Genomic DNA, 26,356 nt, shown 5'->3' with positions numbered 1-26,356 from the left:
TGACTAAGCCCCTGAAAACATTGCAGTGTTGTAGTACGTCAATTTGTTTGCGTGTCACAAGAGTGGGTAGTAGAGGACAGAAGGACCGCGGTGGCCGAGTGGTTAAGATGTCCCGAAATATTACCACAAGCCCTCCGCCTCTGGGATGCAGGTTCGAATCCCATGTGAGGCAGTTGCTAGGTACTGACCGCTCGCCGGTGGTTTTTCTCCGGGTATCCGGCTTTCCTCCACTAACAAACCTGGCACGTCCTTACATGACCCTGGCTGTTAATAGGACGTAAAAGTAAACAAACAAAATGAAAGAAGGACAGTCTGGCCATGTGTGATATTCTCACTAGGCGGGAAACCCCTATTTTGAGATATGCATAAAAATTCAATGTATAATGTATTCTAAAATTGGTATATTTTAATATTTTATTTTGAAACTAAAAGTGATCGCACGTTATTGCTAGCTGTCTCGTATAGAATTTCTGTCGATTTCTTTGCATCCATATATAAAAATAGATTATGTACAACTGTAAGATGTGTGCATGTTTTCGGGACGATTACAAAGCCATGCTATATATAATGATCTTTCAGTATGAAGGTAAAACTAAGTAATCCTGTTGTGGCACGCTTTTTTTATGATTTTTATGAGTTTATATGATAATCTACATATTTTAACAGAGATTTAGATATTATTCAAATCTCTGAATTTACAACCTGTAAGAAATACCAAACAGGTGGGGACGTAGATCACATCCTTGCAAACAATATTCAATTTCTTTCGCACCATAACTTGAATACATGCACCGAAGAGACATCCTGTAATTATGTTATAAATAAGTGACTTTTGTATAAGTCATACTAATGATTTACTTTACAATACAAAATATGTACAATAAAATATCCTTATGAAGATTTTTTTTTTCATCAAATAATTATTAATTGTAAATCCTTGATTTAAACAGAGATTTAGATACTATATATACATGTATATCTATGTCTATGATTATAAATCAATAGCCGTCTGATGACAATGTTATGGAACAAAAAAAAACAACATTGAGACGTTAAGTGTACACTATCTAAACTTGCATTAAACCGAATGCTTCTGATTTTTTTTTTTTTTTTTAATCGACCCTTTAAAAACATTATACGGCTGATAAACGACTTTTTAAAAATCCAATTCAACATCAGAAACCGGTAGTTTCACGGTCTGATAACCTTGCATTTCGTAGCCTTACAGTAAGATGTTAGTTTCAGGTAAATCACATTGATCAGCACCTCGAGGTATTATATACAGAATGTAATTACCAGGTCCAAGGTAATGTTTGTCCCTGAGGGCTACATGTATATTCACGCAGGCTTGTATGCTAGGACGAAGATGGGGTTACAGCTCAGGTGTATTATATATCTACAAGTGGTTACATGTACGTTCTAGTGTCATTATACCTTGGTTTAGTGTACTACATGAATAGATGTCTCTGGAAGCATATTATATTTTTTTCAATTTCAGTTTTTTTTTATTCTAGTGTTAGAGTACCTTTCCGAAACAAAAAATTTTAAATGTGTAAAAAAAAAGAAAAAATATACATTGATAGCCTAAGAACTGCAGACAAGATTTCCTGCGACAGTTTCAACACGATATGATAATAGTTTTGTTTAGGTCAATACGACGTTTTAAATTTTCTACAATGGACATTTCGTTTTTCCTGATATAGAATAACAGAATAGAAGTGATTACATGTACAAATAGAGAACGAGGATGTATTGTTGTAGGACATAAATATACGTATGTGTTACTGCTGACTATTTTATTCGTGTGCTAAAGTACGACAACGTTGCAGGTAATTTATCTATTGGTCTTTATTTATTTATTTATTTATTTATTTATTTATTTATTCATTTATTCATTCGTTCATTCGTCCATTCATTCATCTATTTTTTTGTTTTTTGTTTTTTTTGTTTTTTTTTTGTTTGGTTTGGTCGCTTAATACAAGGGAGGTAATTATTTTAATCCGGGTTGTTCCGTTTCCGTACCCAACTCTAATATTAGTCCCGGCGAGTTTTTTACTACACTGCTAATGAAAAATGAAAGCACTTGTGTATTGTGTCGTGCATTCAATGAAGCACGTAATCTCATCAATTATTTATGCATTTCCACATCTTGATTAGTCCGTGGCAAAGCAAGCATAACCGTGTATATCGTGGAATAGGATCATTTAAGCAGTGTTTTTCGCGGGAGAAGATTTGTGATCGAAGGTCAAGGTTGGCTGATCTCGAAGATTGTTATGTCCATGGGTATGGACGCTGAACAGCAAGAAGAGGAATGCTGGTATCAGCTTCGTCGGGTCGGTCACACAGCCACTTTACCGAAGGTTCGAGATGTTATGAAGTAAGTTACATTATCTAAGGTGCTATTTGACCCTTACCCACGAAATATTTCTCACAACAAGATCTGTCAAAAGCCATGTAAACATTCCCTTCTTCATCGACTGATTGTTTACAAACATTGCCTCATACGCCGTAATGTCACTGAAATAAGATGTAATATTGCTGTAAACGTCAATGTTAATATTTAGTGAGATCGACAGTTCCGCAATAAACATAGATATAAACGAATATTAGAAATAATTTACAAGACATTATCAAATATGATTTAGAGCTGCAGAATTGGGTCAAGGAATTCTGGCTTGTAATGTTGATGGTGGTACATCATGTCCATTGACATGTACCATTGACACAAATAACAGTTTTAATTCAGGATATGATACATTGCTCTGTCTAATATGAAATTGTAGATATTGAATATATGCTGTAGTGTACACATATATCTATGTCTGCATGAATTTATAGTGCTACATGTAACATACAGTGTACTTATTATAATTAGGCTAATTGGCACACCCTTGGATGGGTTGCTATTTTTTCCTGTTTTCATTAGTAAGATAACATTCTGAATATTTTTGATTATCACCAATATGTGTACGGATGAAAGAAATCAGATAATGTATTCTTGTCCCTTAGATTACTTTTAGCCTGCAGTTGTTGAATCATGATGAATATTTTATATTGAATACAGGAAGTTGGTACTATTGGCTTAAAAACTTTACTATAGAATTTTTTTTTATTCACTTTGGGGAACCTTACTGATCAAACTCAGTACCCTTTTTACAATAATGTATGTACAATATATATATATATATATGCTATTGCTAGATGAAAATTTGAATACCTACATGGAATGAACAAAATCCATCTGATATTTTACTGACATTCTGGAAAGGCAAAAACATATTCCTATAACTCTAATCTTTGTGTGTAGTAAAACAAACTTCTTATTTTGGCATTTTCTTGTGCACTTTGTACAATTCGAAACTTTTGTGAGAGGTGAATGTTGATCAAATATAAGGGATATTTTTGGGGTTAAACTAAAATGACGGTAGTTTATCATCTTATCGCAGGTTAATGATACATATCGATATGTATAAAGATGAATTCAAAGGATCAGTTAAGAAGTTAAAGGAGCTCGAGGGATGCATGCACAGGCCTATATATAGTATACAGAAGCTAGGTTACTATTATATCAGGAGGAGAGAGATCTATCGTACAAATAAAATGATTTGGACGAGGATTTATAGAGGACTTTGTTAGGGAGATGTTGGCTAGATGGGACAGTTGGGGAGGCTAGTAGATTAGCTTATAGTATAGATTTAGAGATAAGAAAATAATAATGTATGTGCATCTAGAATTCTGGAAATGATAAGGTATAGTAAGGGCCGGACTGGAGACTATAGACAGGGGCCAGCTGGATGACTTTGAGATGAAGGGATTGTCAGCTGTCGTGTTTAATTTGTTACATTAATATGTATACTGCAGCATACAGAAATCTGAGAATTAAAAAAAAAGACAAAGTCATTAAGAAGGAGTGTACATATATTATTATACTGGCACTTTGAAATCAGGTACCGATATAATGCTCCATGCATATTTTTATATCCATAAAATGCTAAATACATGTACGTGCTGTATTTGAACTAATAAGCACCCAGCTGGGCACATTTTATGAATAATTGAAGGAAATACAGGGGACCAAAGTATATATCCTTTCATAAAATTATTGTACAAAAGCTTAAGTAAAAGAAATTGATTAAAGAAACTACTGTGTATGTTGGTTTTCATATTTTTGATCTATATGTATTTGTTTTTGATCATGAGGTTTGTGTAATTGAGGCTTCAACAAGGGGAAATGCCATATGTATACATAGTTATTTCCTAAGTAATATAAGATTTGCAGAATAGATGAAAAATGTTACATGTGTATACACATCTGGCATATATTTTGGTCTATTAGATTAACATACATCCTTACAATCAGAATCATTTAAGGACAGCCTCCATGAAGGGATTATTTGTTGTTGTTTTTGTGAAGAACAATGCATAAGGCGTGTTTTGGGAGACTACAGTATGTTTGTTTGTGTTGTGATCATGATCAAATCTTTTAGAAGCTGAATTGAAAGTCTTTAATTGTCCCATTTTTAGTACTATTCCATATACCATATTTGACACAATGAGCGCCCATGTCCCTATAAGCACCCCCCCCCTTTTTTTGAGGCCTCAATTTCAATTGTCCATGCATAAATAAAGACCAAAACTACAAAATACTGTCTAGATTTGCAGAAATTTCGTCTTATTAGCACCTTTTCATTTTTTTCAATTTTTAAACGCCCTGGGCGCTTATTGGGTCGAATACGGTAGCAGCATGTTGCAAGAGACAACAAAGAAGGAACGGACCCCACCTGGTCACATTATACGCGTAATACATGTACTGACAACGTTACGGGTGAACCAGTCGTCCCACTCCTGGTTTGCTGATCGAGTGTTTTATAAGCAGGAACAGGAACTAAAAGTCCACAGTTATAGACTATGGTGTACTGTACATGCGTATATATATATGTCTGGACCAGGGAACAGAACCCAGAGCCTTCCTCACTGGGGAGTGAGCTCAACTTGTGGCCAAAAGTGAGGCGTGTCAATGGAGAAGAAAGACATTTATATATATAGCATTAGGAAGAATTGAAGGGAAACATAAGAAAGAAGCAAGTTAATTAAGAAAAAGAGAATTAAGATCCCAAAGGATTGTAGGGTTTGGGCCCTTTTTGGTCCCCAAATCCGTCAAATTTTCAAAACGATTATTTATTAATTAGTATTTAAGTTTGTTGGATTTATTGTACGTCCCTAATTTAACTGTGATGACAGCTTTCTAATTTTGCATAGTAACCACTTGAAATATGCATAAATCGTGAAAATGTGGAAATTTTGGCTATTTTTTGCCAAGCTTTTGTTTAAAAACGGTAAAGAGCATCCTTGAACAAACTTTATATTTCCTCTAAAGATGTACTAGAAGTGCATACATATTCTCAGTAAATATTATTAAGTTTGTTCAAGGATGAACTATAGTTTCATAGGCAAAAACTTAGCAAAATATGGTAAAAATTGTCAAAATTTCCACATTTTCATAAGTTATGCATATTTTGGTTGGGATATGGTAACCATAGCAACTACAGCTGAAAAAATAGAAAGCAGTCATAATAGTCGAATCTGGGATGTACTAAATATTTAAAACACAACAAATAAATCAAGTGCTATAAAAAAACAGTTTTGAAAATTTTATGGATTTGGGGGCCAAAAAGGACCCAATATAATTAAACCATAACATAGTCCTTTAGATTGCCTTTTACGATCATGCAGTGATGAATTATAGGCAGCAGTGCAAGCAGGTACATTTTGAATGCCCTACACCTGCAGGGTGACACAGCCATGGATATAGCACATTAATCTCACCAGAATTTAACTAATTATAGCTATACATAGGCATTGATAAAATCTAAGGTTCTATAATAACATTGGTTTTTTTTTAAAATAAAATATCTCCCCTCCCCTCTTACCGTTATTCAAAATGTATTTATTTTATAAAAATACAAACGAGATGCTGCATTTAAATTACAGAAGCTTTCAGTTTTATTTTAGTTTTTACATTAACTGTAAATATGAGGTATATGTGTATGTTGGTACTGTAGCTATAAAATGAACCACCCTCAATGCCGTTGAGAAATGAGATTGACAAGTATTCGCTGGAGATTCATCAGCACGTAGCTCCTCGACTAATAAAACCTGGATCCTGCGTACATAGATGTTATTGATTTTTTACAGGTTACGGTACAGGGACATATACCAACCATGTTCACTGTTCTGGGTAAACGTGAATTAACTATGTATTTACATTGTCGGGCCGAGCGATCAATACTATAGCTGATGAACTCCCAATCTAGGTCTTTGTATTCAGGTCGGCACTGAATCATTTTCTTGGGTTTAATTTTACTGAGTGGTGTTTAAAAATGGATTATTGGTCGATACCAATTATTGTGCTGTATATATGTTATGCTGTCAGTGTTAACACTAAATTCTCGACAACATGAGAACTGCTGGTCAATTAAATACTGCAAGCAGTTTCTATTTATCATAACCCCTGCAACGAAGTTAAGGGGGTATACTGTCTGGATGTCATATATATCTGTCAGTGGAAATTATTAGTCCTGACAATCTACCAATAAACTACTTGGTCTGAATTTCAATGAAACTATAAATTCACAGCAATATTAATGTTGGGGGACTATGTATAGAAGTGCATGTTGATTTTCTTTTGTAAAAATAAATTGGTTGCCATGGTAACCAGGTCACTATTTATATAACAGACTTTGTCAAATGGCCAAGAATTCGAACTCTAAAGCTTTTGATTCATGATTTAATAATGGTTACCATGCCTCTTAGAGCTGTTATCGTAGAGAAAATGTGCATCGCGATATCGTCAAAATTTGACGATATCGTCACAATAATATCACGATTTTTGCCAAGTAAAATATAAAAGGAATTTATGGAAATATAAGTCATGTTTGGGGGACCAATCATGAAAGTACAATATAGAGTGTAATTTGTAAATAAATAAAGTGAAACATTCATCAAAAGAAACATTTATTTGTTATACTTTTAATTAGATGTTTGTTTACAAGTCAATCAGATTCTGTCCGTGTCCGACAGTGCAATGTTTTTGTTTCCTTTCCAACTAACACATGATGGGTTACGGCTGACGACGATATCGTAGATATAAGTTTTTTTAACGATATCGTCGTCTCATCTCTACAATCGTGATATATCGCCATGCCAATATATGATAACAGCTCTACATGGAGGTATATTGGAGTCAAACATTTTGGTTTCATGTTGGTCTCAAATAAGGGAATGGGGGGGGATGGGGAGATGGAGGAATGAGGTTGGGGGGATACAGGTGTTTATAATTATAATTTATGATTCCAATTTTGGCTTTATCACCCTACTTTCATCTTGTTTCATTACACCCAGATTTTATAAAGATTTGAGATATTACATGTACTTCTGTATTATTTATTTTAAATTATTCAATAAATTCAAAATTCCTACAGTATGAGCTTTCTTTCCTGCTTTTAAAATAATTTATTTTGATTGTTTCCTTTCATATAATTAATAATTTAATTTTCTTTAAAATAACATTAATCACTTATACATGTAGTCAAGTACAGAAAAATGACTGCTTTTTGATGTCTCATTCTGCTTAAATATATATGTACCGGTATACAAACTTTATTGTTTGTAAATATTCTCACAATTTGGATGTCAAGGCTTTCAGCCTTTGTCCTTTATTTTTTCCAGTAAATTCCATTAAAATTGAAATATTGTTATAAATACTGATAATACACTGAATAACAAAACAATAACACAATAGGACATGTACAGGAGATTTTAATTTATTATAATTGCTTTTTGAAATGATAGAATTAATTAAATTATCATAAAAAATGATACCTGGGCTGGCAAGTAAAAAAAAATAGAAATAGAATATACATGTATTATGCATATATATATATATATAGTATCAATGCCAGTTTAAAGATGCTCCACCGCCGACAGAGCATGAATGCTATTTATTATTTGAACAATAATTGGTGTTTAATCGTGTATAAATGTGCCTAATTAACACAAAAAATAGCATAAAATAATTTATTCTGCCTTTGGTGCATGCGCAATCATTACTTCATTCCATATAGGATATAGTGCTACGGAATTTTTTGGGGATGCAATTAATTATTTTTCATATTTATATCTTGAAGTAAAATTAGAAGCTCAAACTTTTCAATGGTAGTAATGGTGTAAAATAAGTAACTTTTGTAACTGAAGAAAAATACTAAATCGTCTGCTACCGTTTTTGATAGTGAAAAATGCCATTTGTCAGCGGTGGAGCATCTTTAAGCTATTTCAGATGCCAAATAAATGAAATTCTGATCTTTCAAGCTTGCCAAATTTATTTACCGGGTGTACATTGGTGTCTTTTAATGTTTCAGAAAAGCTTCTATGTTAATTTGAAAATGCTCTGTTACAGAATATTCCACTATAGTAATCCAAAATAAATTACCTGTTTATCTGTCACACTAAAAAAGTTTATATCTTGTTGTTTTGCCTCTGTTTCAGACTCCAGGTTGGTGTGACGAAGTTCGGTCGTGCGGCCAGTAATCATTATTACTTAGACTCTGCTACTCTGCCAAACTTTATATCCCGACATCACTCTGAGATCCATGGCATCCGTGATGAAGATGGCCTCATCAAATTTGTCCTGCACGACAAAGGTCTTAATGGGACGTTCATTAACGATATCAAGGTAGGGTTTGGTCAGGCAATGTGGTACAGAAAGTTGTGAGGATTTGCTCTGTCATTATTAAATCATCTGTGCCTTCAGGTTTCTTTGAGTCAGGATAGCTATTACCAATGTGGTTCACCTGTCATCAGTCTGCTGTACTTTCTGTATAAACTTTTCACATTTTGAGCTTCTTTTCAAGTTTATATCTTACCTTAAAGAGAAATACTTTATCTTTCCATTGAGTGCTTGAGGAACAAAATTGGCTAAGTATTGACAAAGTTATGGCTTGATGAATCGGGAAATTTACGAAAAATATGCTAGGTAGACATTTCCCTATCCGGTCGAAATGTCATCTCACCTCTAATGGGTACCTCAAAAACCAAGCCAAAATCACGAAATCTACGCTTGTGGTGGTAAACAGTACCCATAACTGTGTTCATCCACAATCTCCTTTGGAGGTGTCATGACCCGTACTTTGTAGAAACTCCATTTAAACATCGTGTAGCTCACTTACTTTAACTGTCACCGCCATGTTCATTTGTTCTTCGGAACGCTTCTCGAGTTTACCCACAAGCACATACAACACTACATAATTTGCATAATGTAGTCACGATATGTAAAGTCGAGAAGCGTTCCGAGAGAAAAATGAACATGGCGGTGACGGTTAAAGTTACAGTACACATTTGATTTGTGAATCATTCCGTTGTTGAACACTTTTTTTTTTTTTTAACACAGATGCAGAGTTCCTGTGTGCTTGAAGAAGGAGACAAGATCACATTTGGCCATACAAATGGATACAAGTTAGCACCAGGCCAACATTCAAGGCAGCCACACTCGGAATTCCAATTTATAGTAAGACTACCTGTCTTTGTTTCAAACATTGTTTGATTTTCCATTATTTACTTTTTAGGTCATCTGACCGAAGGTCAGGATGACCTATTGTCATCGCGTTTCGTCCGTTGTCGTGCGCCGTGCGTCGTGCGTAAGACTATTTATACAAAAGCCTACTCCTCCTTCATTCTTTGATGGATTTCATCCATATTTGGTTTGAAACATCATTGGGGAAGGACAATCATATTTTATATAAATGAGCCTGGTCCGACCCCTAGGGGCTGAGGGGTGGGGCACCAAAAGGGCAAATTTTCTTATTTTAAGCTTTAAAATCCTACTCCTCCTTCATCCTTGGATGGATTTCATCCATATTTGGTTTGAAACATCATTGGGGAAGGACAATCATATTTTATATAAAGGAGCCTGACCTACCCCTAGGGGCTGAGGGGTGGGGCCCCAAAAGGGCAAATTTTCTTATTTTAGCTTTAAAATTCTACTCCTCCTTCATCCTTGGATGGATTTCATCCATATTTAGTGTGAAACTTCATTAGGGAAGGACAATCATATTTTATATAAATGAGCTTGGTCTGACCCCTAGGGTCAGAGGGGCAGGGCCTCAAAAGGGCAAATTTTCTTTATTTTAGCTTTAAAATTCTACTCCTCCTTCATCCTTGGATGGATTTCATCCATATTTGGTGTGAAACTTCATTAGGGAAGGACAATCATATTTTATATAAATGAGCCTGGTCCGACCCCTAGGGTCAGAGGGGTGGGGCCCAAAAAGGGCAAATTTTCTTAATATTAGCTTTAAAATCATCCTTGGATGGATTTCATCCATATCTGGTTTGAAACATCATTGGGGAAGGACAATCATATTTTATATAAATGAGCCTGGTCCAACCCCTAGTAGCTGAGGGGTGGGGCCCCAAAAGGGCAAATTTTCTTATTTTAGCTTTAAATTCCTACTCCTCCTTCATCCTTGGATGGATTTCATCCATATTTAGTGTGAAACTTCATTTGGGATGGACAATCATATTTTATATAAATGAGCCTGGTCTGACCCCTAGGGGCTGAGGGGTGGGGCCCAAAAAAGGGCAAATTATCTTATTTTAAGCTTTAAAATTCTACTCCTCCTTCATCCTTGGATGGATTTCATTTATATTTAGTGTGAAACATCATTGGGCAAGGACAATCATATTTTATATATAAATGAGCCTGGTCTGACCCCTAGGGGCTGAGGGGTGGGGCCCCAAAAGGGCAAATTATCTTATTTTAAGCTTTAAAATTCTACTCCTCCTTCATCCTTGGATGGATTTCATTTATATTTAGTGTGAAACATCATTGGCAAGGACAATCATATTTTATATAAATGAGCCTGGTCCAACCCCTAGGTGCTGAGGGATGGGGCCCTAAAAGGGCAAACTTTCTTATTTTAAGCTTTAAAATTCTACTCCTTCTTCATCCTTGGATGGATTTCATTTATATTGGGTTTTAAACATCATTGGGGAAGGACAATCATATTTTATATAAATGAGCCTGGTCTGACCCCTAGGGGCTGAGGGGTGGGGCCCCAAAAGGGCAAATTATCTTATTTTAAGCTTTAAAATTCTACTCCTCCTTCATCCTTGGATGGATTTCATTTATATTTAGTGTGAAACATCATTGGGCAAGGACAATCATATTTTATATAAATGAGCCTGGTCCAACCCCTAGGTGCTGAGGGATGGGGCCCTAAAAGGGCAAACTTTCTTATTTTAAGCTTTAAAATTCTACTCCTTCTTCATCCTTGGATGGATTTCATTTATATTGGGTTTTAAACATCATTGGGGAAGGACAATCATATTTTATATAAATGAGCCTGGTCTGACCCCTAGGGGCTGAGGGGTGGGGCCCCAAAAGGGCAAATTATCTTATTTTAAGCTTTAAAATTCTACTCCTCCTTCATCCTTGGATGGATTTCATTTATATTTAGTGTGAAACATCATTGGGCAAGGACAATCATATTTTATATAAATGAGCCTGGTCTGACCCCTAGGGGCTGAGGGGTGGGGCCCCAAAAGGGCAAATTATCTTATTTTAAGCTTTAAAATTCTACTCCTCCTTCATCCTTGGATGGATTTCATTTATATTTAGTGTGAAACATCATTGGGCAAGGACAATCATATTTTATATAAATGAGCCTGGTCCAACCCCTAGGTGCTGAGGGATGGGGCCCTAAAAGGGCAAACTTTCTTATTTTTAAGCTTTAAAATTCTACTCCTTCTTCATCCTTGGATGGATTTCATTTATATTGGGTTTTAAACATCATTGGGGAAGGACAATCATATTTTATATAAATGAACCTGGTCCGACCCCTAGGGGCTGAGGGGTGGGGCCCCAAAAGGGCAAATTTTCTTAATTTTAGCTGGCCCACTTCCTGTTTTCAGGTTTCACTCTCTGATCTCAATGAAAATTGGTCTATAGAGGTTTTAATTGATGCCGAACAACGTGCAAACATTTTCGTAAAGATTATTGTATTCCAAGATGGCCGCTGGCCCACTTCCTGTTTTAAGGTTTCAGTCTCTGATCTTAATGAAAATTGGTCTATAGTGGTTTTAATTGATGCCGAACAACATGCAAACATTTTCGTAAAAATTTTGGTATTTCAAGATGGCTGCTGGCCCACTTCCTGTGTTCGGGTTCATTCCAGATCTCAATGAAAATTGGTCTAAAGGGGTTTTAATTGATTCAGAAGGGGGAACTTTAGGTGAGGACAAACATATTTTATAAAGGACCAGGCTAAGACCCATGGGGATAGTACGGCGGAGGTCCAAACTGGGAGCTTAGCTGAAATTTGGCTTTAAAATCTGACTCCTTATATTAATCCTTGAATGGGTTACAACCATATATGGATGAAGGGCAACCAAGTTTGTTCAACAAATGACATTTACCTATTTCAGAAACTTACATATTCAACTAAGGAGTTCCTTGTGTTATTTATATTAATTGTTAACCACTACTTTATACTGTGACTTTGTTGTTTTGTGCCATGAGTCAGATGACCGTAAAGGCCCATGGGCCTCTTGTTATGTTCTTATTTGAGCCTAGCTGTTATAATATGATATCAAAAAAAGGTTAAAGTGACTAGGGGCCGCGGTGGCCGAGTGGTTAAGATGTACCGACATATTACCACATGCCCTTTACCTCTGGGTCGCGAGTTCGAGTCCCATGTGGGGCAGTTGCCAGGTACTGACCGCTGGTCGGTGGTTTTTCTCCGGGTACTCCGGCTTTCCTCCACCAACAAACCTGGCACGTCCTTAAATGGCCCTAGCTGTTAATAGGACGTTAAACTAATCAAACCAAAAAAAGTTAAAGTGACTAATATCCTATAAAACTTGCCCTTCACAGCTGTACCTCTCAATGATGGGTCTTTTTCAGTGAGAAATACCAATATATAATATGTTTCTATTTCTCACTGAAAAAGACCCATCATTGAGAGGTACAGCTGTGAAGGGCAAGTTTTATAGGATATTAGTCACTTTAACCTTTTTTTAATATCATATTATATGAATATGAATAATGGATATTCTCAATCTATTTAAAAAAAACAACCCAGATACACAGATCTAGATCTTCTCATCACTGTTAATATAGATGATCTCACATCTGTTTAGGAGTCATATATGGAATAATGAATTTTGTGAGTGCATGTATAGTTGTTTACTTTAAAACATGGTTTCATATAGCAAACCTCTGGAGACCAACAGAATTATATTACTTAAGCTTGATGTAAGCAGAGTTCGTATATACACATGTATATAACAAAAGCTTATATAATTATAGGAACCTTCATGAGGAATGAAAAAATCCTTTGTTATAACCATGAATTCACATAAAGAAGGTTTATTTTAAACATGTTCTTCTTTACATGTATTTGAAAATGTATGTTTATTTATAAATATGTGTTTTATTTACAGTTTGAAAAAGTGTACAGGAGTAATGAAAGAGTAGTCAATAATGGTATCAAGCGAGAACCAGAAAGTAGTACATCTTGTGACTCAGATAAAAGTAAAAGACTTTGTGCTCGCGACAATGCTGTAGATATGGAAACATTCAAAGATGGATGGTCTAAAAATATCTCAAAGATAAAAACAGAAAGTGACATGGACACATCACGAATAAAAACTGAAAATGTATCTCAGGATAACGATTCATGTTCATCATCTTCGTCGTCGTCATCATCATCGTCAGCTTCATCAAGTTCATCGTCGTCATCATCAAGTTCTTCATCATCAGTCAGATCTTCATCAAAATCTCCAAACTCACACACAGCCGACCTTGCAGCAGACAGTAATACGCCAAGTTTTAATATTTCACAAAATCGTCATGAAAATTCTACAATGATTATGTCAGAGCCAAATAGTGATAAAGATGACAGCGATGATGACGATGACGATAACGATGGCAATGCTTCAGAACAATCAAGCCAGTCTCATAGAAAGGCAGACAATGATAGTGACAATAGTGGACATTCAGATTCAGGTGAGGATTCTGACAATGACGATGCATCGAACCATGACGTTGACGGAAATAATAGTAATAATTCGAGTGATAATCAAAGTGATATGGAAATGAAAGATGAGAACAATAAAGGAAATAGCAGCAGTGATGAAAAGGAAGAGACTATTGAAAAGGAAATTGAACAACTCTCAAGTCCTGTGCCAGTGAAAAGAAAAGGTCGAGCCCCTAAAAGAGGAGGAAAAGCGAAACGAATGAAACTTGCCATGCCAGCCCGCCGAGGAAGACAGAGTCGGAAAATGTTAAAACGAAACAGCAAAAGGTACAATATATCATAGGAAATCATCAGTTTTGAAGCATATATGTAATTGTTTTGGTAATAGCATGTGTTAAAAGGTTGTTCGGTATATTGTCTCTCTATTAAGTTGGTTTGTCGGGTGTTTTTCTTATTATGAATTGCTACTTTTTGTATCTGAAATGTTTTACTTTTTGTCCATATCCGCATGGTATACATGTATTAATTAACATTAATTGTTATTTTTGTTAAGTCTCACCATTTTCTCATTTAAACAACTTAATTTCTCATTGTTAAAATTATATTTTCAATTTAAGTAATATACACGCCTTTCTTGTGTGTTCTTTAATGAGGTAGCCACTGGCTTCTACAGAAAAAAATGTCTCAAAATAAATTTGGCAGTTTATTGAGGGTTAATAATTTCATAAATCACATTATTGTTTTTCTTGATTTGTGCTCCAATGTAATTGGACATCACTACTACATCCTCTGTCAATTTTTTTTCTATGGTCAATAAAAACATACATCGACCTTATCAAAATGCTACATCATCTGAGGTCAATATGTAACATGTGTTTTGATATATTTATTAAATTGTCATCTAACTTCAGTACACATAATTAACATGATTGCTATCTTTGTGATGAATCTTTTAGCTCTGACTTCAATGATAATGACGATTTGCCATCACTTAACGGAGGAAGCAGCCATGATTCGCTAATGAATGAGGATAAAGTCAGCAGCAATCGAGACCCCTATCTGTTTGGCAGTGAAGAAAGCAGTGAAGGTAACAATTTTCACCTGTATTATATATACATTTATACATTATATATACTATCGCACATGAAAGTGTTTAAATACAGCTGTCTCAAAACATGAGATTTTGAAGGTTTTGTTCTGTTATAGATAATGAAATGCACCGTTTCTTTATTATGTTTTTTATCTAAATTTAGATAGAAATCCTTTAATTGTCATTTAGCACAACAATTTGCTTGTGGTGTGTGGACAAACTTTTTCGCATTTTCTAGCTTGTTATACATATTTTCTTAATAAGGATATTTCTTTATAGATTTGACACTGCACAAGTTAATTAACACCAGATTTCATCTCTATCTGATACCAATCCTTAGGGTTGTCCCTTTTGGACTGGCTCAATGAACATTAATTGGTTAAATTTACATTTTAATTGTAATTTTTACGCAAAATAGGATACATTATATCAAATTTCATAGGAAAGAGGGTTTTCGATTTTATTTCTGGCAGGCTACCATGTGTCGGGCATGAATGGTTTTTCTTGACCATGTTTAAGGCAAACAAACTTTATGAGTAATTTCTTTTTGCGCATTTTGATTTATACAACATCGATAAAATATAAAATATATTGCCAAATGTGTTACATGTATCTCCCTTCAAAATTCAATTTTTGCAAATGTGTTTTAACTTTTTTTCAAGTATTACTTCAAATGAAGGTGATATTCAATAAAAGGTATTTAGATAAGAAAAGGTTAGAAGACCAAAAGCTAAAAATCTGAAGCTGTTATGAGTAGTGGTACATAAAAGTACTCTGAAAAAAATGACATTAATTTGAAACGATGATTTAAATTCATAATATATGAATCATTCAGCATAAAATATTTATAACATTATACAGACTGTATTTATTAAAGATGCTCCACCGCTGACAAATGATATTTTTCCTCTATCAAAAACAGCAGCAGACAATTGAGTATTTTTCTTCAGTTACAAAAGTTACTAACTTTACACCATTATTGCTACCATTGAAAAGTTTGAGCTTCTAATTTTACGGCAAGGTGACAATATTAAAGATAATTAATTGCATCCCGAAAAAATTCCATGGCACTTTGTCCTGTATGGAATGAAATACTGATTCGCATGCAACTAAAGTAAAATGAATAATTATATATTATATTTTGTGTTAATTAGACATGTATATATACACAATTAAACACCAATTACTGCTCAAATGATCAGTGTCATTTATGCTCTGTCGGCGGTGGAGCATCTTTAAGTTTGACAAGCTGGAACCTTTTAATTTTGTCTTTTCTTTGAAAAATATTTAATTATTTATTTTAATTAATCAAAATATCTTTTCTTTAATTACTTTTTAATGTTTTTAAACAGACTTTTAGTTGTTTGAAGACTTGCTAACTTATTTGTACTGCTTATAATGACAGATATATTCTGTTTTATGTTATCTCCTCATATACGTATTCTCATTTAGACATTCATATCATTCTGTGCACTCATCTTACTCATTTTGACCATTTTTCATCTGCTATTGTTACATAAACATACATATTAAAAACCATCTTCATATGTCTTTTATCATTTCTTGCATCGTCAATTTTTTACTGTAACATTATCTTAAACCTCAAAAGAGTTGACAACTTTTTGCTTTGTCATTACTGGTTCATTCATTAATTAGGTATGTAGAGATTCTAATTCATTACTGGCTTTTTGACGGAATTGATTCACAGAATTTGACATCTTGACAAGATATGTTTTAAAGTTATCTCCCTTTATTACGAAAAATGGAACCATTTCCTTGTATCGCAGTTCAATAAAATTCAATAAAGTGGTTGTTTAAAAAGAACTGATCAAAACTGATTTCAAGGAACTGATGAAAAGGGATAAGGCCGTTTGAATTTGTTTTAGGAAAAAAAAATATTCTGAATTCAGATAAAAAATATGTTTTTCGGTAATATGGTTGAAAAAAACATTTGGCATAAAACTCTTATTATTGCTTGACTGTATGGAATAATTAATGCCGAAAATGCTCTTATCTCTTCACGTTATTACTGAAATAACACTTAAATGTTCATTAAAACAAATGGACAGATTAGTTTTATGGACCTATAAGTGATACAAAAAGTGGTCAAGATGTACTTTATAAGTCTGACTACCAAGTACAGGTGAGTTCAGGTGACTAAGGCCTCATATAAGAATCACCTGTGAATGTTGTAGTAGATTTGATGCAGCCCTATGTATGTCGATCTGGCTACCAAGTTCAGGTGACTGTTAAGGCCTCATGTAAGAATCACCTGTGAATGTTGTAGTAGATTTGATGCAGCCCTATGTATGTCGATCTGGCTACCAAGTTCAGATGACTGTTAAGGCCCCATGTAAGAATCACCTGTGAATGTTGTAGTAGATTTGATGCAGCCCTGTTAGAGATTATATCTCTCTGTTTTGCCTCAGATGATACCAATACTCGCCTTAACACCATCATCAACAAGATGGGCAAGATAGCTACAAGGCCAGCAACAGGTATGTTCAGGTTAGAACATCAGATGTAGCTCAGGGGAAGCTGAAATGGGCTCAATAGAAGCTCATCAAAGTTCAGATAAAAGATTATATAAATTCCTTGATATTGTTATTCATGGTCTGGAATTTAAATCATTTCTAATAGGAATTTAATATTCAATTCAAAATTTCGATATTTATATCAATTATATACATAATAACATGTATTTGGATAAAAGATGGAAATTGAAAGTACCCTGTATAGGTAATATGTAATGCAATCATACCGTATATCTTACATCAATTAGAACTTCTTCAAGACAAATATTTGATATTTAGATTGAGAAATGAGTTACCTATCTCTCTGTTGGAAGGGATCATTTCCTTTCTTGAAATAAGGAAAAGTTTTAAACTTATCTGTAATTCTTGTTTTGAAATTCAGAACTGGATTACCTCCCTTGTCTGGATTGCTCTATATATATATTAGTATGGATCTCCTTATTTGTTAAACTTTCTGACTTACCTCCCCTGTTGAGAGTTTCATCTGAATTATATTGTTATCAGAATTTAAATATATAGATTGCAAAATGAGGTTCATAGATCGTTAGTATTAATGAATTAATCAAGTACCTAATATATTAGATTTTTTACCTGTAGATAGTAAGTGTTGTCTGTGCCTGCACCTGTTTTTGATGTCTATGACATAACAATTTTAAAACCATCATGCTTTTTTTCTGGCTGTGGCAAATTGTATGTCTAACGCTTAGCCTTATTGTTGTTTAAAATATGAAAGCAAACTAATATTTCAAAAAATGGTTGATATCACTTCAGTTTGTTTCATCATTCCATTTCTTGTAAAATAAATTGTTTTTCACCTCATCACCTTGTCGCATTGCTGCTTTTCCACATTCTGAATCACTGAATCATTTCTCTTTGGCATCATTTTAACATCTGCATGCTGTCATTTACATTTTGTGTCTTTGGCTGTCTGTCATGTTTTGTTCATCCGTATAACGTCTCATCATTTTATAATGCCTTGTCATACAGATTCAGTACCTGCACTTTGATTGAGTATGATAAAAGATTTTTCTAATTCATTAAAACTTCATCTAATAAACTTCATCTGGATGGACAAAATTTGAGATTCCATATTTAGAGTTTATTTCTTACATTCATCAAATCAATACATGTATAGTTCTATTTTATTTAATTTTACTGGGTTTTTTTGTCAAGTTATATATAATTATTACTTGTAATATGTACTGAATTGACAGCTGATGCTAGCAGAAATGTTGAATATGATATTATCATAAACCCCTGATGCTAGGGATAGAAATGTAGGCTCCAATATCATATCATTATGTCTACAGCTGTGTTTCTTTAATTGTATAAAATGTCAAGCATATGTGATGGTATATAATGTCTGGTGACTGAACAGAATTCAGTTTATAATCTAAAAATTCATCACTCAATCCTTGAAGATCCAAGATTACACTTATACTAATGATATTTTTATCTAAAAAAGTTACAATAATTAAAGATAATTAGCAGTGGCCAAATGGTTAATTTGTCATATTTTCTCAGAAAACTTGCCGTTATGAATTACATGTACATGGAGCTCTGAAGCACCAGGTTTACAGTATTACAGTTTCATCTCTATGATGATTCTAATTAACTTAAGGCTCGATATTAACATTTTGAAGGAGTTGCCCTGTCGGGTAGGTGACCACAAAAACTAACCTGCTCGACTGGAAATTTGACTTGCCCATATTTGTCGAATAATTATAAAAAAATAAGTGTATAATGTAGACACAATACAGTAAATTTTCAAATCCTTTGCTATGTCAAACTGTCTCAATTATATCTAATAATGATATTTCATTAATATGACATACAGTCTCAGTCAGTAGTAAATAACATAGCAATTGTTTTGCTATTCAGGTAAAATTGTTAACAAATTGTTCCTGCTGTTCAGTGAGCCTATAGTGGTAATGCTAACCCTTCTGATCTAAGAACTTCTCAGGAAATCTTGTGTAGAGAGCTTCAAAGTTCAGATGTTTTGTTGCAGTTTTATCTTAATGAGTGTGATATCAACTCTACATTAACCTCAACATCATGTCACTAAAATCTCCACCAGCCCAGTCGGGCAAGTCATATACATAACTGATTTGCCCGACAGGAGGTTTAACCTACCCCAGCAAGCAGTTTTTTGGCAATGGTTAATATCGAACCCTGTAACTGAATTAGTTCTGCATGTTTGATGTAATTACTGTAGTTGTTTGATTTATATACTATTAAGTTACCTGTTGGAGTGTTGGAAAGTATTCCTGCATGTCTGTATGCAAGGTTTATGTGTAATTACGATACTTAAATAAGGCTTTTCATATTACACCTTAAAACTTTCTTATAATCTTCTTTAATCATTTTGATCTATATTGGTGTTCTGATTTGTATTTTAATATTTTCTTGTCAGGGAGGAAAAGGCAGAAGAAAACAGTGAAAAAGAAACCGCAACAACAGAGAAAACCACCAGTAATCCCACCGCCGCCACCACCGAAATCTGCAGCAAAGAAAAGAAAAGGTAGAAACTCCAGTTGAATTTTGTCTGACTCTGCTATTCACAAAAATATTCTTGCCACAGAATATACTTGATAAGCTTATTCCCAAAAATTAGAACTCGGGGCACATGAATCCATATGAAATAGGGGAGGGACATCTTATGATATTACTTTGTTTTAGCCAAGCGGGTTCTTCTTTGGTCAAAACAGCAATAAGCTTCACTAACATTTCTGAGGAGTTTGACGTAATTGAAATTATGATTTCAGCCCCACCTGCTCCAGTGGCAACCTCATCAGGACGTGGTCGGGGTAAAAAGGCAAAGCCTTCGCTTGGCCGTGGCCGAAAGAGGCGGAGCCACAGCAGCGACAGTAGTGACATAGAAGAACATGATAACTTGGAGGAAGGAGTCGAGTGGTACGAAGTGGAAACTTGTGACGCTGACGACTGTAAAAGGCCAAGTGATAAGACAGTTGCATGGGTATGTATGAGAATAAGAATAGAGAGATCTTTTCAAATTATTTGAAGATATGGCTTCAATACTGGATATTCTTTTAGTGCATATTATAGAGTAACTTTCGTTTCAGGTAGTTATCCATTATGTATTCTTTGTTATATGAGCGAAAATCAGAAATTCAGAAATTCTGATGTTATGCATGCTTGCAAACACTTGGCATCAAAATCAATACCTACTCACATGGGCAGATAACTCTGTAATATGCAAATACAGAATACATAGTGATCATTACTAAATTATATTTTGTCTTGCTTGCAGCATGAATGTCGAAGGTCTCAAACATTGGTGTTTAACTCTTGATTTTTTAAGCAATACTCATTGACTGTGTATTTACAATTGTTTTTAATGTGATCAGTAAGATTTTATTTGTTTTTCTTTATATATCTTATCTTTTACAGGTTCAGTGCGATTATTGTGATCAGTGGTTTCACACGCAGTGTGTAAATTGTAAATACGAACATGTGAATGACCCAGACATCAAATTCAACTGTGGGTGCTCCTAAAACATGGAGAAAAATCATTAAAAGACAAAACAAATCAGGTCAGATTGAAGCTACATGTATCCAGTTTTCAATTTGATGACAATAAGATGGTGTAAGCTTTGGTGCAAAGCAATTCTACTCTTATTAGTTCATTCAATATTCGGAGGAAACATACTGATAAACAAGGACTTGGCAGTGGTGTTTTAAGAAAAGGTGTTATGTGATAAAAGTATAGATGCAGGTATTGTCATGTAATCAATACAGATTAGTCATTTAGCAAAACTCTATATTGCTTGAACTTCAAATTTTGATGTCATGTAATATTCGAGGAAAATTCAGATAAGGCCTAGTATATGGAAACAAGGGAATGAAAACGTGCATAATATTCACTACAAGATAATATTTAATAGTTTATATGTAAACAAGAATGTAAGAACCTCCCCAAAGAGGATATAAATTTTATTATGGTGATACTAGTTACATTTGTTTAATGTGAATGCTAGGTCAATAATGGTGATTTTTTGTTTTTTATAAAAATTGAATATCAAATTAATCAAATCAAGAAGCTGTAGATATTAAATCATATCACAATTTTATCATCTGCAGTTTTGATTAAAACATCATAATACCATGTTATGCAACTCGCAAACCAGTGTCCCAAATGTCTTGACTGTTTAATTCACAGAATGCTCAAATGTGCAATATGATGCTTTTGCTGGATATCGACAAATCCGCACCAGTCTGATAAATATCTGAAATGAAATGAAATGAAATCTTTTTTTTTTTTGTATTGGTGTCAATGGAATGATGCCAAATTATTGAACAATATGTCCAGATTGAAATCATTATTAATAGGTAGTGGAAATCCAGGAATACATACTCCTCATTGTCAATATGTCAACTCCAAAATTTGTTGTAAAATCAATGGTTGTATGTATTTCATTCAAAGAAATATAGCTTAGTTTACTCTAGAAAATGAAAACCAATTTACATGTTTCACTTTGAAAATAGATGTGAATGTTTTTAGCTTTTTGTGTAATATTTTGAAGGGATGAAAATAAAATGGGTATTATACTTCTAACTCTAAATGTCGATTTATGAATATAAATTGAAGGAAATTAAAGTTTTTTGAGCTGCAGAGTAGGAATAAAGTATTATTTATATTATTTAGCAATGGTAAAATGGCAGGGTTCAGATGGAATAAGGTTTTGCAGAAGTTGTAATGACAGGAAAATTTAAGGATAACTTAAAACTTGATTTGTTAATATGAGTATGTATTTTTCATCTACTTCCTCAATAAAAAATTTCAATAGCATCAACTGAAATAATCTGAAGTAGGTTCATATAATTATGTTGAGAAATCAAGCCATCTTTTAGCAAAAAACCCCAAACAAACAAACAAACTAAACAATTATGAATTGATGCCATAGTAATAATATTTTTTTCTTAATTGAAATGTTGTAATAATTATTAATGGTTGAATTGTTCATGTTTTAGCGATCTATGTTATTCGGTATGTATGTAATAGATGGCAGATTTTAGTATGTCTTGTTTTAACTCATTCACCCCTGAAAACACATTTAGGCTCTTCTAAATCCAAGCATGGACCAGTCTAATATGAAATTTGAGGGGTAAATGAGTTAAAACAAATTTCAGTTTAATATATCATGTATGTTAACCATTTGCTCATGGTATTATGTATTATCTTTAGTATTCAAAAATTGTTATTAGTTTTAATTTGTTTTAACTAGGTACAGATTGTTTTATTTCTAGATAACAACATCTGGGCTGAAATGTTGTTTTTATCATGTCACAAAAATAGCCCTGGCAGCTACTGCTCTCTTTATATAAACGGCTATATTAAAGAATGGATATACCCGGTACTGTATATGAAAACAGTTATATCATACCAAACTAATTTCTTTGCAGATTTAGATTTTTCGTAAGCATTTGATTGGTTAGTTTCTATTGAAATATTTTGCAGTTCAATTACATCAACACCTCAAATTCCCTCCCCGTTATATGTAATATATTCTCATTGAAATCTAATAATTTAAAAATGAATTTGATAGCAAACACAGATAAGAGAAAATTTGTCATATTGTAGACCATTAATTTAGACCAATTGCAAAAAATGCAATGTACCAATGAAATTAGCAGATAAGATGTAAATATGGAAAATGTTAAAGGGGAGGTAACTCTTAATTAATTTACATCCTTTAGTTATTGTCAATAATCGTGACAAGCCATGCAGTTTTGACTGCAGCATAGTAAGTTTGTACATAAAGGAATGTTGTTTTTTGTGAACTCAATGATGTGAGAACTTCTAATACATGTGCTAATCACTTCATGAAAAAAAAAATATTTTGTTTACAAGAATACTAAGTAAAATGATACTCAAAGTGAATGGTTTTATGGCTTAAACTTCAAATAAAAAATGTACACTAAAACTTTAGAATAGAAGGTAAGATTCTGAAAAATAGGTTTTTAGTTTCTTTTTATGTCTTGAAAAGTTCTATTTTATCAACACAAATTATTATTATAATTCACCTATTTTTAGTTTGATGAAATAATTTAATGTAAACGAAAATTCATTTTTACCAGTATTTTGTGTTGATTTTGGGCCGCTATATGTCTACATATTCAGATGAATTTAATTGCATGTAAATGTTCCGTTTTAAGATAAAAAATATATACATAAATATTTTTACTTCAGAATGTTATATTCATTCGGAGATTGTTCATTTGTTTTAAAATCCTGTTTTCAAGCTTATACTAAGATTTCTTTCATGTTATTTTAAAACAATGAGTGTTGCAATATGACAAGTCTGTCTCGTACTGTTTTGTGTTTCTTTTATAAGAAAGTGAATACCAATATACTAACAAACCTATGATTCAAAATCAAAGGAGCTAAACAAGGCCATATTATTTAAAACATAGACCTAGTTTAGGTGTAACTGTAAAATAACTGTAATCTTAAATTTTTCAACAGAAAAATATAGTAATATTTAGTATTGTAAATGAAATAAAGTAGCAAAAAGAAAGCCTTTTGAATTAAGTTATGTTTCTATTGATTTTGCTGGTGCAGGCATTGTTATGTTTCTATTGATTTTGCTGGTGCAGGCATGGATGTTTGCAAAACCTTAATCCATAATTAGTTTTATCGACCAATATAACAAAAATATGTCTAATAAAGAAAAGTAGAAAATTAATGCCAGTCTGTACGTTATTAAGAAAACTTTCAGGGCAAGGAATTTTTAATAAAAATCTGTACAAATTATCACTAAGGTTGTCAACATTGGATAATGTTAAGAAGATAAAACCTGTCTATGATTGAACAGAAAATGTACATGCAAAACATTTATTAACTCATCCCCCCTCAAGTGACATTTGGACTCTTTCAATTCTCAGGCAAGAAGAGTTCACTATAAATTTTCAGGTGTTAATAAGTTAAAGATGAGAGAAGTATACATGTTTACATGTATGCATTCTGATCGTCAGCACTGACAAAGTGTAAATAAAGGGAAGAAACTCTGGGTCGATCAGAATAATATGAACGAGGAATAAGTATTGATGACATCACTAGTTAAAATCACTGGTGTTAAGCCATGGTGAAATCATTAGGTGTTTTTGTTTGCATTGTTGTTAAAGTATTAATGTAAAATATTTGCAACATCGTTAATTTCTGTGTCACATCATTTGTTTAAGACAGTGTGTAAGTCACAGACATTATTTATAATTTAGCAGTCACCATATTCGACCCAATAAGTGCCCAAGGCACTTTTAAGAATTTGAGAATATTAAGATAGCCCTTAGTGGGAATATTGTAGGCCTTTATTAAACTTATTGTTTAAAGTAACTCACTATTGAATTTGTTAAAAAAAAAATAGAACGTCAAAATTTATATTTGACAATAATTTCAATACATTTCACAAGGTAAATGATTTCAATCGGTCTCTCAAAAAAAGGAGATCGGTGTGGATGCTTATTGGAATGTCGCAGTTATTGGGTCAAATACGGTATGTACCCAAATATTTGTAATAATATTTATCATAACAGCTACTTTTGTAAGATGATTCATTCGTACTATTCATAGCACACTAGTGTAATACAATATATTCATTTCTGTAGTCAGTTATCGCGATATTGTGACATTCATTTCTGTGCTCATTTATTGTTTAATTACATATTCATTTTATCACTTATTGTGACATCATTCATTTCTGTGGTCACTTATTGTTATATAACAAGTTTGCTAACTTTTGTGACATCATTTTGTTTTGTTTATATTGTAAAATCGCTGTCATAGTCTTTGAGCATGTGAATTTTTTAACAGATTAGCAAAATTTGTATTAATCATTAATCTAAATTTATCAATATATGTATGTCTAAAATCAGCAATAGTTGTAGAGAGGAAGTATATGTGTGTTGTTATCTGAAATGATTGTGTTGCATTGTAGTGCATTAAAAGTTTGATAATTATTCATTTAATGAATTCAGTATTTGAACGATCATGCTTATTTATTTAATGAAAGAAATTAGAAAACAAGAAATTTGCATGAATATTAATTAGACATAATCTCAATCATTTTGTCAATCACTAGTTCTTAATCAAAATAGACAATCTCAATTTAGAATGTTATTTCCTCTATCATATTTGATAAAAAAAACATGAGGCTTGTTCAATTTGTTAAATGAAAACTTTGAAGCACTAAATTTGTTTTGTTCTGACTTCAAAATGATAAGCATGATGTCTTAAGATATAACTAACGATGTTCAGCAGTGACCACACTAGTTCTAAATATTGAACAACTCAGTATAGGGGTGGATACGTGAGTGGTATTGAGACTGCAAGTAATTGTAATAGAAATATGTTACTTATTCTTGTTAATTGTCATAAATGGCATCATTTTGTGATTTTTTTCTGTCAAAACCAACATCTGTTATAATTTGTTTCGGACTTTGCGCTTTAAGTAATATTAAAGATGCTCCACCGCTGACGAATGGTATTTTTTCACTGTCAAAAACAGGAGCAGACGATTTAGTATTTTTCTTCAGTTACAAAAGTTACAAACTTTACACCATTACCGCCATTGAAAAGTTTGAGCTTCTAATTTTACTTCAAGTTAAAAATATGAAAAATAATTAATTGCATCCCGAAAATATTCCGTGCCACTATATCCTACATGGATTGAAGTACTAAT

General features: G+C 33.2%; 1 protein-coding gene across 2 annotated transcripts; it reads left to right on the top strand.

Annotated features, from left to right (window-relative positions):
* The first annotated feature begins 1,720 nt into the window (after window positions 1-1,720).
* LOC138317864 (dentin sialophosphoprotein-like) lies at window positions 1,721-21,678 on the top strand. 2 transcript variants are annotated; one of them, XM_069259821.1, is made up of 9 exons: window positions 1,721-2,377; window positions 8,545-8,731; window positions 9,446-9,562; window positions 13,498-14,360; window positions 14,990-15,120; window positions 17,553-17,621; window positions 20,071-20,178; window positions 20,423-20,634; window positions 21,069-21,678. In XM_069259821.1, exons 1-9 carry the CDS (start codon window positions 2,274-2,276, stop codon window positions 21,171-21,173), a joined length of 1,896 nt encoding a protein of 631 aa, XP_069115922.1. In that variant the 5' UTR covers window positions 1,721-2,273; the 3' UTR covers window positions 21,174-21,678. The 2 variants fall into 2 exon arrangements, with proteins under 2 accessions (XP_069115922.1, XP_069115932.1); XM_069259831.1 differs by lacking the exon at window positions 17,553-17,621 and having other exon boundaries at window positions 1,722-2,377.
* Window positions 21,679-26,356: the final 4,678 nt, after the last annotated feature.

This window comes from Argopecten irradians, chromosome 1 (genome assembly GCF_041381155.1).
Source record: "Argopecten irradians isolate NY chromosome 1, Ai_NY, whole genome shotgun sequence".
NCBI lineage: Eukaryota > Metazoa > Mollusca > Bivalvia > Pectinida > Pectinidae > Argopecten > Argopecten irradians.
This window is presented reverse-complemented; position numbering and strand designations above follow the sequence as displayed.